Source organism: Nicotiana tabacum, chromosome 17 (genome assembly GCF_000715075.1).
Source record: "Nicotiana tabacum cultivar K326 chromosome 17, ASM71507v2, whole genome shotgun sequence".
Lineage (NCBI taxonomy): Eukaryota > Viridiplantae > Streptophyta > Magnoliopsida > Solanales > Solanaceae > Nicotiana > Nicotiana tabacum.
The window spans coordinates 49,330,056-49,348,768 of record NC_134096.1 but is presented as its reverse complement, the minus strand read 5'-3'; the positions used below and the strand labels follow the sequence as shown (position 1 = coordinate 49,348,768).

Below are 18,713 nucleotides of genomic sequence, written 5' to 3'. Positions count from 1 at the left end.
GGAGCTGGAGCATGTTGTACTGATCGGGCATCTACCCGATCGAAAAGTATACCTAGGAACGGGGTTAACCCCCGAGCTCATGGAAAAACTCATTAAATTTCTTATCAATAATATGGATTGTTTTTCTTGGTCCCATTTAGATATGACAGGGATCCCGCCGGAATCGCTACACATCGACTGAGTTTGGACCCAAAGTTCCGTCCAGTAAAACAAAAGAGAAGACCCCAGTCTGAGGTAAAACATGCATTCATCAACGACGAGGTAACCAAACTTCTCAAAATAGGATCTATTCAGGAGGTAAAATATCTCGAATGGTTAGAAAACATAGTCGTAGTCCCTAAAAAGAGAAATAAACTTAGCATGTGCGTGGACTATAAAGATTTAAACAAAGCATGTCCTAAAGACTTTTTTCCTCTGTTGAATATCGATCGCTTGATCGATGCCATGGCCGGCCATGAGATCCTTAGTTTTCTCGATGCCTAATCCGGGTACAATCATATATAAATAAACCTGGAGGATCAAGAAAAGACTTCGTTCATCACTAAGTACGGCACCTATTGTTATAATGTAATGTTGTTCGGACTAAACAATGTTTGTGCCACTTATCAACGCTTAGTAAATCGAATGTTCGAAGATCAAATAGGTAAGTCAATGGATGTTTATATTGATGATATGCTAGTTAAGTACCTGCGAGCAGAGCACCATTTGACACATTTGTAGGAGACCTTCGATATACTAAGGAAATACAACATGAAACTCAACCCGGAGAAATGTGCATTTGGAGTCAGTTCGGGCAAGTTCCTCGGATTTATTGTATCCAATCGGGATATCGAAATCAACCCCGATAAGATTAAGGCGATCGAAGACATCACACGTATGGATAGTGTTAAGGTCGTACCAAGATTAACAGGGCGCATAGCTGCCCTAGGATGATTCATCTCAAGGTCTTCGGATAGAAGTCACAAGTTCTTCTTGCTGCTTAAAAAGAAGAACAATTTTGCATGGACACCGGAATGCCAACAAGCATTGGAAGAGTTAAAGCGGTACCTCTCGAACCCGCCACTGCTTCATACTTCGAAAGCAGACGAGCAACTCTACTTATACTTAGCAGTCTCGGAAATCACGGTAAGTGGATTCCTAGTTCTAGAAGAGCAAGGTACGCAATTTCTTCTTTACTATGTTAGTCGAATTCTAGGCGAGGCCGAGACCCGGTACTCACACTTAGAAAAATTGGCGCTTGCCCTAATAAGCGCCTCTAGGAAATTAAAACCATATTTTCAATGTCACCCAATTTGTGTGGTAACCCCTTATCCTCTTCGCAATATTTTGCATAAGCCCGAATTCTCGAGCCGATTGGCCAAATGGGCCGTCAAAATCAGTGGGTACGATATCAAGTATCAACCCCGAACGGCTATCAAGTCTCAAATCTTAACAGACTTCGTGGCCAACTTTACGCCAGGCCTCGTACCTGAGGTCAAAAAAGAACTATTATTAAAATCGAGTACAGCATCGGGGGTGTGGACCCTATTCACAGACGACGCTTCGAGCGTTAAGGGGTCCGGGCTAGGAATCATTTTGAAGCCACTCCACACGTAATACAATTAGACAATCTATCAAAACTTCCAAGTTAACTAACAATGAGGCCGAGTATGAGGCCATGATTGCAGGTCGAGATCTAGCTAAGAGTTTGGGAGCAGAGGTCATCGAAGCCAAATGTGACTCCTTAGTTGTGGTAAACCAAGTCAACGGAACCTTCGAGGTTCGAGATGATCGAATGCAGATATACTTGGATAAATTACAGGTGACACTACATCGGTTTCAAGAATGGACCCTATGGCATGTACCTCGAGAGCAAAACAGCGAAGTTGATGCCCTTGCAAATTTGGGGTCATCGGTCAAAGATGACGAAATTAGCGCGGGGACTATCGTACAACTTTTGAGGTCAGTGATCGAAGAAGGCCACGCCGAAATAAACTCCACAAGTCTGACCTAGGATTGGAGGAAAAAATATATCGAATACCTAAAGAACGGAAAGCTTCCATCGGATCCCAAGGAATCGGGGACTCTATGTACGAAGGTCGCACGATTCATATTGGTCGAAGATGGAACACTCTATAGAAGGATGTTTGATGGACCATTGGCAATATGTTTGGGTCCTGGAGTCACCGACTACGTCCTACGGGAAATTCACGAGGGAACTTGTGGAAATCATTCCGGTACTGAATCATTGGTTCACAAATTCGTCAGAGCAGGATACCACTGGGCCAATATGGAAAAAGATACGAAGGAATTCGTTCGAAAGTGCGACAAGTGACCAACACGGGGAACAACTCCATTATATCATATCCTCATGGTCGTTCATGAAATGGGGAATGGATATCGTCGGCCCTCTACCATCGGGCCCAGGTAAAGCTAAATTCATTTTATTTATGACTGACTATTTCTCTAAATGGGTTGAAATACGGGCCTTCGAAAAAGTCAGGGAAAAAGAAGTTATCGACTTCATCTGGGACCACATTATATGTCGATTCGGAATGCCTGACGAGATCGTATATGACAATGGAAAGAAATTCATCGGCAGCAAAGTAACAAAGTTTCTTAAAGACCACAAAAGCAAAAGGATCTTGTCAACGCCATATCACCCCAGTGGGAACGGACAGGCAGAATCAACGAACAAAACCATCATTCAAAATCTAAAGAAAAGGTTGAACGACGCTAAGGGAAAATAAAGAGAAATGTTGGGCGTATCAAACAACGTCAAAATCCAGTACAGGGTCAACACCGTTCTCTTTAGTATATGGCGCAGAAGCTCTAATCCCGGTCGAAGTTGGGTAACCTAGCGTCAGATTTCGATATGCAACAAAAGATTCGAATCATGAGGCTATGAATACAAGTCTCAAATTGCTATATGAAAAACGGAAAAACGCCCTCGTTTGAATGGCCGCACAGAAGAAACGGATCGAAAGGTACTACAACCGAAGAGCCAATTTTTGACATTTTAGAAGCTGGAACTTAGTACTGAGAAAAGTCACCCTCAATACTCGAGACCCAAAATAAGGAAAACTCGGCTCAAATTAGGAGGGACCGTATCAGATCCACGATATCATCGGAAAAGGATCTTACAAACTCGGCACGATGAACATCGAACAATTGTCAAATAATTGGAACGTGTCACTCCTCAAACGTTATTATTGCTAAGGTATGACCTTATCCGTTTTCATTAAAATTTTATGCTAACTAATTACAAGCGTTCTACCAGAGACATCAGAGCATCCTTCAATATGAAGCCCTTAGGTCTGAAAGCATGCGTTGCACCCTTTTTCCCTTCGACCGATTTTTGTCCCAAATGGGTTTTTCCGGCAAGGTTTTTAACGAGGCAACCATTGTTCATGCTAACTTGGAGCAATTTAACGAGTATTCAAGGCTCCTTTTCAATCAACCTCGAATACTGGGGGTATCACCCTCGGATAGTTACAAGGAAAATACTTCGTGTCGATAGGGTCTCAATAGGTAAATTTTATAGAGGACCAAACGGTCAAATGAACTGTGTCCATGTAGATTAATCGAGCCCTAAATGGCAAAACATGTTCGCATATATAATCTATTAGAAGAAGTATTTTTCCTTACCAGATGCTCCATGCCTTAGAAAAATTTATACTTTACAATTTCATACATGATCTATGGGGGAAACTGGCTCAAGGGTCAATCACAACTGAAGTTCAAATAATTTACCCGATATTCGGGGACTGCCGTCCAAAATATCGACACGTTCGAATTACTAAACCTCGAGATCGTAAGACCTTAAAAAGGCAATCCTCGATTTTATAGGCCACGGCCACCCCACTTGGGGACTGATACTTCGAAAAAGTTCAAAATATAACAAGGGAACAAGCCCAAAAGGTGAATCCCAAGTTAAAGGATACGGCCAAATCAACACAGTTCAGAGACGTCTGATTTCCGTTATTAAATAGGGCTCCGAATATTTTCACAAACAGGTTAAAAAGGCTACCCTCGGCTAAATTTCTAAGGGTCTCGATAATATTGACCCTCGAAAACCCTAATGGATACAAAGGCGTTCGAACTCTCGAACAAATCCTTTATTTTATGCTAAGGCATTACGAAATAAAGGGTCTCGATAATATTGACCGTTGAAAATCCTAATGGGTATAGAACCGTTCGAACTCTCGAGCAAATCCTTTATTTCGTGTTAAGGCACAACAGAATTTATATGATTAAACGATAAACTTTTCAAGCTGAAAAGGGGAGAAAGCCATTCTTTTTGCTATGGCCGTATCGGCCTAATTCAAGAGCCTAAAGGGCCAGTTTATTTTTGAGTTCGAAGAAATCATCCTCACTCAATTAAAACCTAAGGGTCACCCTATTCTGAGTTCGATCAAGTACTCACTCGATTATAAAACTACACTAGTTCGGCTTCGATCAAAATGACTAAACCTCGAACTTATGAACAAAATTTTCATAAGGCATAAATAAAACAAAACTTTCACAAGGCACAAATGAAATAAAGACAAGTCAGAAAAGAAAGAGATCTTTATATATATGAATATTTACAAGGTCCGATCAGGATCCTATACAAAAGATCAAAAGTGAAAAATCCTAAGGTTCCTGATCTCCTCTGGGGGCAGCTTCTTCTACATCGAGGTCCTCCCCATTCTCGGACCCGCTCTTGCTTCCATCATCATCATCATCATCGAAAGTGGCCAGCGCTCCAGCTTCGGCTTCATGATCTCTAGCCTTTGCTATCTCATTGGTAAGATCGAAACCTCAAGCGTGAATATCCTCGAGGGTTTCCCTCTGAGATTGGCATTTGGCGAGTTCAGCAATCCAATATGCTAGAGTTTGAGCGGTCTCAGATACCTCTCTCTCTTGGACTTGAGTGGCTTCAGCATCGACCCGGTAGACGTCCACGATCGCATCCGCCTCGGCCTTTGCCTTTTCGGCTTCAGATTTGGCCTTGGCAAGTTCGAAAGCCAACCGAGCCTTGAGCTCCTTTATTTTCCTTTCTTAAGTCAAGCTCTTCTCCTTCGTGCCTTGAAGTTGACTTTCAACCGACGATAATTGGGCTCGAGCAGTCTCTATTTCTATAGCAAAGCGGTCCATACCTTCTTTCCACCCCAAGGACTCCGCCTTTATTGTGTCGACCTCCTCACGGAACTACTCAATCCTCTCGATCTTCTGCTGCAGCTATGAGATTGAAATGTTAGCCACCATTCCCGAATCGAGCCCATGAGCTTTTAAATTTTTCATTACCTGCTCGATCAGGTCGATCTGATCTTGGTGAGCCTTGTCCAACTCAGCTCGAAGATCTTTGATCTCTTCCTCTTTCTGTCCACTAAGAAGTTTGAGGGCATTTCTCTCCTCTGAAAGCCCTCCGAAGTGAGCCTTACATCGGCTCAGCTCTGCCTAAGACTTGGAAAACGCCTCCTGATGGAGAGCTAAAGCCTATATGAAAAAGAGAAAAAGTTAGGCAGAAAATGGAAGAATATGACATCAACAAAGGGAATCGAGACTTACTTGATTCAGGGCTCGTTGAGCCTCAAAGAAAAGACCCGATGCATCACTCGGGCCGGCAGCATCCTTGATACCTGTAAACAAATCACGGAAGGGGTCCTCTCCCTCATGAGCTCCATCTACCTCGAGGGTCCCCAAAGCTCGGGCTTCCCGAATCGCCCCATCAAAAAAAGTAGGGAGAGTGGGCGAGTCTCCTATTACTATTTCCCCAAGTGAGTCACTTGGGGCGTTCTCCTCAGTTCGAAGAGCTTCAGGGCCGGTCCCTTCAAATATACCCAACGTTTGTTCACTTCAGTGGGAGGCATCCTCGATCTCCAAGGACTCGGGGACTTTGCTCGAGTCCTTCTCCGATATCCCCTCATTTCTAGGTGGAGCCTCATTAACCACCATCGATCCAGCTGCCTTTGGGGCATCGATGGTTTTCTTCACTCGGGCCACCAGTATTGAGCCATCATTTTCTTCTTCTTCATCTTCATCCCTTAGACGCCGAATAGATTCTTCGGTCAAAGGGATGGTGTTCTTCCTCTGCTTACGAGTCGTCCTTGTCTTAAGTGCTAGATCCTCAGAAATAAAGGCCCTTTTTCTCTTGTTGTCTTTCGTCGGTTTCGGAACCAGGGCCGAAGTATCTTCCTCGCCAGATGGGCCCCTCATGACCGCATCTTTGACTAGGCCTACACGCAAGAAAATTGGTTAAGTACGAGAAAGACATTTTGATCGAATCATCAAATACATGGGAAATGGGCTTACCATGAGTTTTGGCCTCCCATCGGCCCTTTGATAAATCGGGCCATGAGCGCTCAACGTACGTAGAGGTCGAGGCCAGGTCTCGAACCCATCTCTTGAGGTTAGGAATTGCACCGGGCATCCAAGCGACCGCTGCATCACGAAAAAAGATATCGATGAGAAGAAACAAAGGGGAAAAACAATAAATAAGAACTAACAGTGGGATTATACTTACGCTTCATATTCCATTTCACAGGAAATGGCATCTTCTCGGCCGGGATTAGGTCGGAAGTCCTCACTCGAACGAACCGTCCCATCCAGCCTCGGTCCTTGTCCTCGTTTATGCTCGAGAACAACACTTTGATGGCCTAGCGTTGGAGTTTTATTAACCTGCCTCGATAAAGGCGGGGGGCTGTATAACCTGATGAGGTAGTCGAGGGTGAAAGGCATCCCCTCGATTTTGCTCACGTAGAATCGGAGCAGAATAATAATTCGCCAAAAAGAAGGATGGATTTGGCCTAGGGTTATATGGTAATGACACAAAAATCAACGACGACGGGGTCGAGGGGCCCTAGTGTGAAAGGGTATGTGTAAACACTTAGAAACCCTTCCACATGGGTGGTAATGTCTTCTTCCAGGGTCGGTATCACCACTTCTTTGCCTTTTCAATTGCAATATTTCCTTACCTGCTTAAGGTACCCTTCAGTTATCGAGCATACGTACCTCGACACTCGCTCGCATCGACCAGAAATCGGTGAGGCTTTATTGGTTTTGAAGTCATAAGTGATAACCCCCCCCCCCCCGGGAACACATTCTTTAGGTTGTGGCTCCACCGGTGTTTTGTCGCCGGCCGGCTGCGATGAAGAAGCATTTTCCTTTTGAGGAACAGTCTTTGATGTTTTTGCCATTTTTTGTATGGATTTGAAGTTAAAAATTATATGAAGATGATAATATTTGGTGTTTTGAGAAGATGGTAACAATGACAATCGTAGATTTGCAGATGAAGAGGTTAGAAGATATAAGAAGCTTTAAAGATTAAGAATCTGAAAGTAAAGTTCGAAATGGTGGAGATGGGGGCTATTTATAAATTTCACAACGACGGTTCAATATTGACGATGGCCGACCATCGACTGACGCACATTTAATACCTAGAAAACTGTACAGGCAGGACGTTTCAGTCACTTCCGTCGCTTACGTCACAAGGATGACGTCATGATAGGTCGAGGTAGAAAATCGAAGGCTTAATTTGTTTCTTGTCATTACACTCCAAAAAAATGAGGGGATTATCTATATACAGTTAAAACTGGGCCCACCCAATTTTACTGTTTGACCAAGACCGGGAGTTTGCATCGAAGGGCGACTCCGAAGTGGATCGGATCAAGGCACGAAGACAAGGTACCAAGATCGGGATTCGAGGCACCTGCCAAGATCGAGGCCGACAACAATCGAGACCAAACGAGACAGGCATCGAGCAATACCAAAGATAGCGTAATAACAAAAAAGCGAGATATCTGCGACTGGCCGAAGATCATGTCGGAAATCTCGGAACAGATCAAATCAAGAACGGTTGTTTAGTTAATCATGGGATTTCCTTCTGTAATTAGAATTGTATCATATGTAGAATTCCTCTACTATATAAAGGGGAGTTCTAACTATTTGTAGGGACAACTAAGAAAAAAATTATATAATTTTCTTTCTCGCTCACGCTCTTGTTCTTCATCTTATCATATTTTTATTATCCTTGCATCAATCCGTTCGAGAGTACTCCGACTCGAGGGCTGAGTTTTATTCAAACACTGGTTTGATTTGCCTTATAGTTTAGTTCTGTTTTAAATCTTTATATTTATCAATTAGTATTAAGTAAAATTATGTATTTTTAAATTTACATTATAAGTTTAATTGTTATCCGATTTTGAGGATAAACAAAAATTTAATTGGCATCGCCCTTTCTATCAATGCCGGGGTGTGCTCCGAAACCTCAACCGCTTCTGTTTTCTGACATGAACCGACAATTCTACCCTTTTCGACTTAAACTTACCCTTCCAATCCTAGTTCTTTTTTGAGTAGTAGTAATATTTTACTGTATATATTAAGCTGAAACAAATATTTTAAATAAATAATTTGCATTACCTGCTATCCCATAGTCATTGACTCGACCTCTCTAATTCACCGAGTCAACTCGCCGCCATGTCCGATCACCGACGAAGCCGAAAAATCGATCCTTTTCTCCTCAGCTACACCGCCGACGAACTCCTAATTGCCTCTGAGTTTCTATCTAATTGGTTCCCCTTTCTCTCTCATGGCCTCTGCCAAAGCTGTACGCTCACACTCTCCTGTTGCATTCGATCCCTCGACCTTGGTAACTCTCTCTTTTTATCCCTTTTAAATTTTTGTATTAATGTTGTAACCTTTTTAAGGAACTGGTAATGTTCGCACACTCACATTATGCATAAATTAAATTCACCAGCTTTTTGTGCGTTACCTCAATACACTTACTCACAATGCTCCCTATATGCATAAATTCTCCAGCTTTTGGGTTTTCCTCTTTATTGTGAAACTTTTTTGAAACCCCATTATGTTTTTTCTGCTTTTCGATACGGTGGTGAACCAGCCAACTTGGGTCGGCGGAGCTATGTAGAGGCATAGAGCCATTGGGGTTCAATTGAATCCCGTTCATCGGAAAATTATATTGTGCAAATAGGGCAAAAACGAGTTTTTTTGGTTATATATAAACTATTGAATCCCCTTGACATTAGGTAAGATTCTAGATTCTAGTGTAGTGGCAAAGGGTGTTAAACAATTGCATTAGTCACAACTTCAAATTCCATGTGTGGCATTCTAGTTTCTTTTGTTTTTCCTTCTTTTAAATCCCCTTGCATAAATTCCTGACTTTGTGGGCCTGTTAGCACCCATAAGCACGGGAGCAAGAATCTTGTCCACCAAGGTTTGAGCAGATGAGCTCACACTGAATGTGGTGGTTGGGATTTGAACTTGGTATCTCCACACTGTTACTCCTGTGTCTCAACTATCCAGCTATCCGATTACCAAGATCCAGCCAAGATTCATGTAGTGCTAATGATTTGATAAGTATCTTTGTAGCCCTAGAGCATTTTAGTCAATGGGTGAAGTAGTTCAAGATCTTTGTAAAGTCATCTAAGTGTCTTTATATACCAATGTGAGATTTGATATTATATAACAGTTTCCTGCAAATATAACTCGACCTAGTTTCAGGTATGGACTTTAATGGGGACTTAAGGGTGTAAAGCATGAATAACAAAATTTGACTATGATACTATATGAGAGAAACTGAGCATCTAATGGAAGAGCTTAAAGCGCAATATGTGGAGTAACCAAGACTTTTATGAACCCATTTGAATGTCCTTACAAATCCAATGTGGAACATAACATTACATGACTCGACGTGTTGGTTCAACATAGTATGCATATAGTTTGTAGATAAGTTGTGAAAGCTAGAAATTTCTTAGGTGGATAATGATGTGGTGTGGCAAACTGATTTTTTAATATTTCATTCTTATGTTGTGTGGATTATGATAAAGAAGAAATTATAGATTTAGTGAGTTCTCCGATCAGAGAGTGTTGCTATGACTGCAGAGGCTGCTGGTGATGCAGAACGATTGAAGCAACAAGAGGCTTTTACAGTTTTGACTCCCGAACTTCCTGATTCGAACTACTGTAGCAGAAATCTTGACAATTGTGTCAACATTAAAGAGTGTGCTGACTTATATGATACTGCTGATACAAACTCATTGGGTAGTTGGAAAGACGGTGTAGATCGTGCAGAACGTTTGAAGCAACAAGAGAATTTCACAGTTCTTACTCCAGAACTTCCTGATTCAAATGACTGTAATGGAAATCTTCACAATTGTGTCAACAATTCACTTGGGAGTCGGAAAGAGTGTGCTGACTCATATGATACTGCAGATACAAACTCATTGGGTAGTTGGAAAGACGGCACAAATGGTGCAGAACATTTGAAGCAACAAGAGAATTTCACAGTTTTTACTCCAGAACTTCCTGATTCGAATGACTGTAACGGAGAACTTGACAATTGTGACAAGAATTCACTTGGGAGTTGGAAAGAGTGTGCTGACTTTTATGATACTGCAGATACAAACTCATTGGGTAGTTGGAAAGACGGCACAGATGGGCCAGAGCGTTTTGACGAGGCATCGGTGCGTAGGAATAATAGATCGGATAGTTATGTAGGTGGTGCAGATCGTTTATCACGACCTGTTGAAGAGGCCTCGAGAAGTAAAACATTCAGTTCACTTATACCTGCGGCAAGCCCGAGGATGAAAATGTCATGGGCAGATATGGCTGAGGAGGATGAGCTTGATGCTGAGGACTTTAGTGAGTCGACTAGCTGGAGCAGTCAGTTAGGTAATGGCAATGGTGTAAATGAACAGGAAAGTTCTATTCAGGAGACTAAGCGAAAAACAGAATTGTCAAGGGAGCAAATAGAGCACATTCGGTTTTGTAATGTAAAGAGGAGAAAGGATTTCATTTGCTTGGAAAGAGTTAATGGGAAATATGTGAATATACTTGATGGCTTGGAGCTACATACTGGTGTCTTTAGCATGGCTGAGCAAAATAGGATTGTTAAATTTGTAGAGAAACTTGAGGAGATGGGGAAGAATGGACAATTAAAAGGTCAGTTTTTCCTTGTTAACTTTGCGAATTCTTTTTCCTTTCTTTTCCAGATGAAAGTTACTGTTGTATTCAGGAATTTTATGATGAGGCCTTAGCCCACTAAATCTAGCAGAGAAAACTTGTTCATGCTTCGTTTGAATTGAAGTAGATTACACAATTAATTAGTCATTGTTCTTGTTAAATCGTAGAAATGGTTTCCTGATTGAACAGATATTAGATAAGGTATTCCAGAATTTTATTGAGCACTGAATACGGGAAACAAAGTCAAAAATCAAAGACTCAGGCATAAATTTAGAGTTGTTCTAAGGGGATTTTAAGTTAATTGTGCAAAGTGCATCAGTTACTTTGCTAAGGCATGTGCATTTTGGACAAATATTTATGCTTCTTCTATACCTCAAACTTCGCTTCTTAATCTTAATTCCACTTCTGGTGGTCATCATAATGATTTAAGGATTTTTTCCGTCTCCACTCACATCTTCAAATCAATTTGATGTGGTTTTACCTTTTCCTTGATGATTGTGGGACGAAGGTAAAATTTTCTATCTACTTCCTCCTTATGTTTCAATACCTATTTGTTTTGTACTTCAGTTATTAATTCCGTGCGTTAGCGTGCTCTGACCTGCTCTATTTTGATTGTTTTAGAGCGAACTTATACAGCGCCACGGAAGTGGATGAGGGGTAAAGGACGTGTGACAATCCAATTTGGTTGTTGCTACAACTATGCTAAGGTAAGTCTTTGACTTGAAATTATCCTAATCTCTCCCTCCCCCAAGCTCCAAGTGGGAGGGGGAAAGGGAAGAAGAAAAGAGGATAGGCTCAGAATCTCGCCTGTATGCTTTAGATTTTAGTCCATCTCTGGAGAAAATCTTTTTCCCTTGATTTCCGACCTTATTCAATTAGGTTGTGACAGATATGAGTAGATCACTTATAAAAAAAAGAATGTAGAGATATGACTATAACTTAATTTCTTTATGGCAGGATAAGAAAGGCAACCCCCCAGGGATTCTCAAGACTGAAACTGTTGATCCATTGCCTAATCTTCTTAAAGTCATGATTAGAAGGCTTGTAAGATGGCATGTTATGCCTCCAAATTGTGTCCCAGACAGCTGTATAGTCAATATTTATGAAGAGGGGGATTGCATACCACCTCATATCGACAATCATGAGTTTGTTCGTCCATTTTGTACTGTCTCATTACTTAGCGAGTGCAATATAGTGTTTGGATCAAATCTGAAAACAGTGGCTCCTGGTGAGTTTGCCGGTGCAATTGCACTTCCTTTGCCAGTGGGGTAAGTCTTCTGAGTTTTAGCTTTGTCCTTGCAAGATTTCGACTGCTATCAATTTTGACATAACATTCCTACAGGTCTGTTCTTGTCTTGAAGGGAAATGGCGCTGATGTGGCTAAACACTGTGTGCCAGCTGTTCCTACTAAGAGGTATATACCGAACATGTGGACCTTTCTAGTCATTGGTTAATCTTCTGTCAAGACACTAACATCTCATTAACCTTTTTAATGCACAGGATCTCAATTACATTTAGGAGAATGGATGAATCTAAAAGGCCAATGGGATATGTTCCTGAGCAGGATTTACAAGGTCTTCAGCCATTATCCTATGAAGCAGATAGATATGAGGATTCAAACACCTCTAAATCAAGGCATTCTACCAGAAAACAGTCGGGAAGACAAGAAGAGAATAAGGAAACAGTAAAGATATCAATTGAGAGGAATTTCAAACCACATTACTTTGGTCGAAATCGACAAGGACCTGCAGATACGCGAAGAGTCTGGGTGGCTGTAAATAAGTGAATGCATGTTGTGACCATTTTGATTGCTTTGGTGGGAGGAGAAGGTTAATGTTGATAGCTTTGCTTATATGTGCAATTCATATGATGTTGATAAAAGTATATCCATAAGATTCGGTTTCTACAAATGGAAAAGAAAAAGAAGTTTTGGTTTCCACTTACTACTGTGATTTGTTTTCTCTATATTTGGTGCACTGCTGAAAGCTAAAAAATTGTCTCATTTGATGTCTTTGCTCTTTTCGCATACACAAAGTTACTGTGCTTCGTAAAGCATAATTTTTTATCTTTGAAAGTCTTTTATTGAGTTTTAGAAAATTTGAATACTCGAGGCATGAGCAATAAGTCGAGGTTGTTTGTTTCCAACTATGGGATGACTTTTAACATTACTTAAAAAAAGAAGCTAAGGGGAGGTTTGGTGGTAGAATTTATTTCTTAGTATCCACTTCATTAGAAGATATGATATGTGTTTTGGTTAATTGATGCTCGTAAGTTACACAATCTGCTTAGTGAGCTTGGTGGTCAAATGCTAAATTCTTAAATTTCATTGCTAAAACAGAGTATAAAATATTTACATGCTCTCTCAATAAGATTTTTATTAAGAGTTTTTCCTACATATACTATAATAAGAACTTATTAATTTATTTTCTCTAGATTTTATATTTTTCAAAAAGTATCTAGGATTGTATTCCCCCCTTAAAAGTATCTCATTCCATTATTAATGCCTTCAGTTAAGGAATTCAATTATATCTTCTTCTTTTTTTTTCTTTTTTTTTCACTTCTCCTCATTTCATGCGTCCTAATATCTTGTAGATTTCCTCTTCTCTCTCCTCTATAGTTGCACGTCTTCAACAAGAAGCTGATAATTTTGCTTCAATTGTTGAATGGTTTTGGTTGAATTGATTTAATGTCATACACATATTATATGTTCATATTATACTTATAATATTAGGAAAGTAATTCCATAATAGCAACAAAAAAAAATTCTTTGCAACTAGAAATCTATAAAAAAAATCAGTTGATAAAAGTTTTTTCAACAATTCAAAACGTTACCAAAACTATTACTAATTATAATGGCTCGTACAAAATTCAAATGTAAATTTGGTCACAAACGTTGGTCGCCATATATTTATGCAACATTTGTGATAAAATTTATGCAACAATTATGATACAAATACAATAACGATACAATCGTGATACAGTTCTGAAAAATTGTGATACAATGCTGATCTCTTCATCTTCTTCAAGTTTCAATCACAACTATAAACTTAAATTCCGATACAATATTGTATTAGTATCGTTTTAGGTATTGATGTATCAGATACAAGTCAAATACAACTTTGATACAATTATCATACAATCGTGATATAACTTAGAAACTTCTTCTTCTTCGAGATTCAATATAAAATTTTACCTAAAAACAACTCTAAAAATTAACCAATCTCCCTCAATGACTCTTTGTTGTTGCAATTTTAGAGATAATATCGATGGATTTGTGTGAAGAGGGAGAGATTTGGGTTGATTTGTACGAAAGAGAGAAATATTTTGAAATCTTTTTGAAAATGTGATGAAAAAAGAGGCTTTGTAACATATATACATGAGAGTGAGATGGGAGGGGGAGCGGCGTTGGGTTGATTAAGGGATGCTGAACATAAAGAAAATGGGTAAATAAGTTTCTATTATAATCATTTTTATTATATTTTAACAAATTATTCGGTCTCTTTTCTATGTATCCTGAAACTGATTGTGTAGTGTCAACAACACACTAAGTTATTATTTACAGCCTAACTTTGGAGTGCCAAATCAAATAAATATATACAAGTGAAAGTGATAAAAGTGGACCTTAAAATAGGAAACTTGATACGTACTTATCTAGATTAATTTATTCAATACGTTGAATTTAGCTAGCATTGAATGAAGATGATTCGCCAGTATTTGGAATAAAGAACCTTCTAGCTAAATGATAAACTGTCCTGAGAGAGAGAGAGATCATTTTTGAATTATTTTAGCAGCAAACTATCAAATGGTCCAAATCAAAACTTAACAGAATGTAATACTTTCTAAAACACCTCAGCTATTGGTGTCTTCACAGAAAGCGAAAAAAAAACAAAGTTTTTCATTCAGTTATCTTCGGGGAAACGCAAGTGGTTTCCTTTAGGCAAATGCAAATTCAGCACACTCTTCTTCTACTCCTTCAAACTCATACCGATCGAGTTGTAAACATTGATCTTGTTCATTGCTTCACATACTTCATCAACTATTAGTCTTTCATTTTCTTCATCAACCTCTTCTTCTGACTTTTCAGTAAAATCCAGCAGTAGAGATCTTGTAATATTACTACTACTCTCTTGTTTCTTCACTTCTAACATCTCATTCATTATCTAACATAAACAATTCAAATCTTTAATACCTCATATCAAACACCAAGAAATATAGTATAAAAATATACTAGTATTACAGATAAATCTTTGTAGTTAACTTTTACATTATCAATCAATGTATAGAAGCTAAACTCTTCTGAAAATTGATACTTAGTATATACCTGAGAGATGACAAAGTTGTCCTGTACAGGAGATGCAGTGACAGGAGGCAGCAACTCATTACCAGAGAGATCCATAAGTGGTGTATTTGCAGGAGCAATAAGAAGACTCATTGGAGAATTAACAACACCTTTTACATGAAAAAGAGGCTGCCTTTTTTCCAATGAGATTTCAGCTTCTTCCTCAACCATTTGTAACAAGTTCTTCACTTGACACCTCAATATTGCCTCCCCTGACCCTGGAGTACAACACTTACTTCCTTTTGTAAATGATGATGGGGTCTCCAAATTCCCACTTGCTAGCCCAACAATGGGTGAATTTGTTAAATCAATGAGAGCTGATCTTGACTTGGTTACTTCTTTGTTTTCAGATTCTTTAACTATCTCTGTTTAATAAAAGAAAAGGAAAAAGAAAAGATATTAGTTAAAGAAATTTTGGTATACCAAAGAAAATGAGCTGAATCTTCATTACTATTGGAATCAGAAAGGACTTGTGATCTTGTTACTCTTCTTGTTGATGATGGAGTCTCCATTAGAAAAATGGCAGATTATTCACTTTGGGTTGCAGAAAAGTTGGCTTTCCTAATGCGCTAGCTGTATTCAGATTAAGAGAAATTAAAGGAAGAGTATAAAAAAGTGATTAATTGGTAGAAAGAGATAGAGTTTTTTTATAGGACTAGTGGAATAATGGTTGGAGAATGGGCAACAAAATGCTACCGTTATAACTAGCCGTTGGGATTTGGAGTTGGGTTTCCTGCTATAGGGTCTGCAGGCCTTTTAGGCCCAAGTTCTTTAGGGGCTTCCACATAGAGTAATTTACGCAAAATACTCATTGAGCTTAAAATAATTATAATTTCCTACCTATTTGAAGACTATTCATAATATATCTACCCAATTAAAACTAATTATCCTACTACCCACCCATTACCTATTTGGCTTAGCTTAACTTGATTTGGCTTGGTTTGGCTTGACTTAACTTGGCTTGGCTTGGCTTGAATTAGCTTTGATTGGCTTGGTTTAATAGCTTAGTTTGATTTCATTTGATTGGCATTGATTGAGTATTAAAAAAAAAAGAGGGGCAAACCACATGGGCAGGGGTGGGGGTATTTGCCAAAGATCCCCTTTTGCATAATATAGGTAAAACTAATAGTCCGTTTGTATTGACTTAAAAAGTGATTTTTCAGTAGAAATAACTTTTAAACCAAAAAGCAGTAAGTTGTGATTGCCCAGATTATTACTTTTGGCTTATTTTAAGCAGTTTTTAATTTATTTTAAGCACTTTCTTGCTTTGTCAAATGCTGAAAAAGCTAAAAAGAACTTAAAATCTAATTTGACTAGCTTAAAAGCCAATCCAAACACCATCTAAGGATATTTCTGGTCCAATTGATTGGCCTACTTAATGCAAGTATTTGCCTTAGGGGTGTACGCTTTCGGAAAATGGCATAGTATGACAACGCATAAGAGAATTGGTAATATTTTAACCTTATATTAGATTTGACAAAAGCAGCCAAAAATAATTGGCATTATATAGTCAAATCCTAAAAAAAACTAATTCCTTATTTATTCTCTCTCATTTTTTCTTCTCTCTCCCCATATTTTTTCTTCAATTTTTTTCTTCTTTTCTCTCCCCGTATTTCAATTTTCTTTCAATGTAGCAATTTTTTCTCTTTCACCTTATATTTCTTGTTCTCTCCCCAAGTCTCCCTCTTCTCCTGTATTTCTTCTTCAATCTCTTCTCTTTTCCATATTTCTTCTTCAATTTTTATGCTAGTTAGTTTCACATCATTAACCTATTTAAACTTTGATTTTTTTTTCACCCAAATAAATCTATTATCAACTGGTAAGTCAAAGCCCCTTGAATTCTTTTCCCCAAATCCTCCAGAACGAAGCCCAGGTTACGGTACGTTGAGATGGGTGTTAAGCAGATTGAGGTCGGGTTCTCCATTTGTTGAGTATCAAAATTTTAGTTGAAGGCATCCATGCTCTGAGACATTTCCTCTTCTTCACTTTTTTTTTCAAGAGGCAGATTCCAGTTTTCTTCTTCTTTCCTCTTCTTTATTTATTGTAGAAAAGAAAATATGTGTGTTTGAGATGGTGTACATTTATATATCACCATGTATACTTGTATGTATATCATACTGTATATCGTTGTTGGAATATACTATTAACCATGCAGTTTAGTTATAGTATTGTATTTTATTCTATATGGAATAATTATTGATTTAATTTATTCAATTCAATAAAGTACTATTTTAAATAGATCATTTGTTATATGTGTGTCCTTTAGTTATGTAGTAGACAATTTAGTGTATGTAGTCTTAGCTCATGCACAGAAGATTAAATTGTCGGTTCTTATAATTAATAAACTATGTTCACAATCGAAGATATTATTGGGCAAAATATCTAGATGATTGTAGCACAAGATTATAGTATAATTTCTCTTGATTATGAAAGTAGTTTTACTCCGACTTCTTGTGCTAGTATACTTAGTGTATATTTTTGTACTGAATATATATAAAATATTTTCTCTAATTCATCAAATGAGCTTATACTCCTAATCTTGATATAGTTATTATGATCAATGTGAATTATTTATTATTTTGATTTATCAAAAGGTACAACTCTATTCAGAGTTAGTGTATGTCTAATAGATTGGACAATAACAAATAACATTTGTGAAATAATAATTAGTTCATAGAATCCATGACTCGATTTTGAGTTTGATGATACTCATTTATGTAAGCTTATAAGTTTTCATGTGAAAACCCGGCTGGTGAATTTTGTATCCGTCACATAAAATAGTTTAAGCGGAATTATAGAGGATTTAATTAGTTGATTAAATTAAATTATCAGTAATTTAATTTAATTAACCGGTATTTGTGATCTTAACATGGGGAGTTAAAATAAGCATTAGTGAATTTTTGAAATTCAGATTGAGGAGTTCAATTGCAGTTTTTAGTGGAATAAACTGCAATTATTTATAGTAGGAATTAATTTATCCAAAATTTTGAATTAATGCTATAATTGGTAGCCTCTTACTATTTCTGTGGTCCCTGCTATACCTAGTAAAACCTGGACTGACTTGGGTAAAAGTGACTTGGGAGAAAAGTCATCTTGTTGAGTTAGAGTAAGATTCTACTTGCACAAGTAGAATCCTACACGTTTTTGGAGCCCTTTTTGGCTGAAAAAACGAGTCTACATAAGAAAGGCATTTTTTTATCCAATGACTTACTTTAAGAGTTGTATTGCTCTTGTCCACTCAAACCAATTTCGTCCAAGGTCTTACTAGGACCATATCAGAAGACTGCAACATTGGATTCTTAGTCTGTGGAGGACCTGTGCAACGTTTTCAAGAGGTTAGTATTTTTAATCTCCGAATTATATCATTGTCTAGTTTACATGTTTGTGATGCCTGATTTGTATGCTTGCTTCTGCTGCGCATGTTCCAACA

At 38.4% G+C, this 18,713-nt stretch overlaps 2 protein-coding genes across 2 annotated transcripts; one reads left to right on the top strand and one right to left on the bottom strand.

The window, feature by feature from the left end:
* Positions 1–8,349: 8,349 nt before the first annotated feature.
* LOC107782788 (RNA demethylase ALKBH9B-like) lies at positions 8,350–12,887 on the top strand. Its single transcript, XM_016603727.2, has 6 exons — positions 8,350–8,611; positions 9,865–10,923; positions 11,566–11,651; positions 11,902–12,212; positions 12,287–12,358; positions 12,445–12,887. The coding sequence occupies exons 1-6, from the start codon at positions 8,440–8,442 to the stop codon at positions 12,728–12,730; spliced, it is 1,986 nt and encodes a 661-aa protein (XP_016459213.2). The 5' UTR covers positions 8,350–8,439; the 3' UTR covers positions 12,731–12,887.
* A 1,934-nt stretch (positions 12,888–14,821) lies between these two features.
* Positions 14,822–15,926, bottom strand: LOC107782771 (uncharacterized). Its single transcript, XM_016603712.2, has 3 exons — positions 15,735–15,926; positions 15,266–15,648; positions 14,822–15,104 (listed from the first exon to the last, which is right to left on the bottom strand). The coding sequence occupies exons 1-3, from the start codon at positions 15,793–15,795 to the stop codon at positions 14,910–14,912; spliced, it is 639 nt and encodes a 212-aa protein (XP_016459198.2). The 5' UTR covers positions 15,796–15,926; the 3' UTR covers positions 14,822–14,909.
* Positions 15,927–18,713: the final 2,787 nt, after the last annotated feature.

Excerpts from the sequence above, each read along its gene's own strand:
- LOC107782788 (XM_016603727.2), top strand. The coding sequence starts at position 8,440 with ATGTCCGATCACCGACGAAGCCGAAAAATCGATCCTTTTCTCCTCAGC. Across the intron at positions 8,612-9,864 it reads CATTCGATCCCTCGACCTTG|AGGCTGCTGGTGATGCAGAA; the intron begins GTAACTCTCTCT and ends CTATGACTGCAG. Across the intron at positions 11,652-11,901 it reads GTTGCTACAACTATGCTAAG|GATAAGAAAGGCAACCCCCC; the intron begins GTAAGTCTTTGA and ends TCTTTATGGCAG.
- LOC107782771 (XM_016603712.2), bottom strand. The coding sequence starts at position 15,795 with ATGGAGACTCCATCATCAACAAGAAGAGTAACAAGATCACAAGTCCTT. Across the intron at positions 15,649-15,734 it reads AGTCCTTTCTGATTCCAATA|AGATAGTTAAAGAATCTGAA; the intron begins GTAATGAAGATT and ends TTTATTAAACAG. Across the intron at positions 15,105-15,265 it reads ACAACTTTGTCATCTCTCAG|ATAATGAATGAGATGTTAGA; the intron begins GTATATACTAAG and ends TGTTTATGTTAG.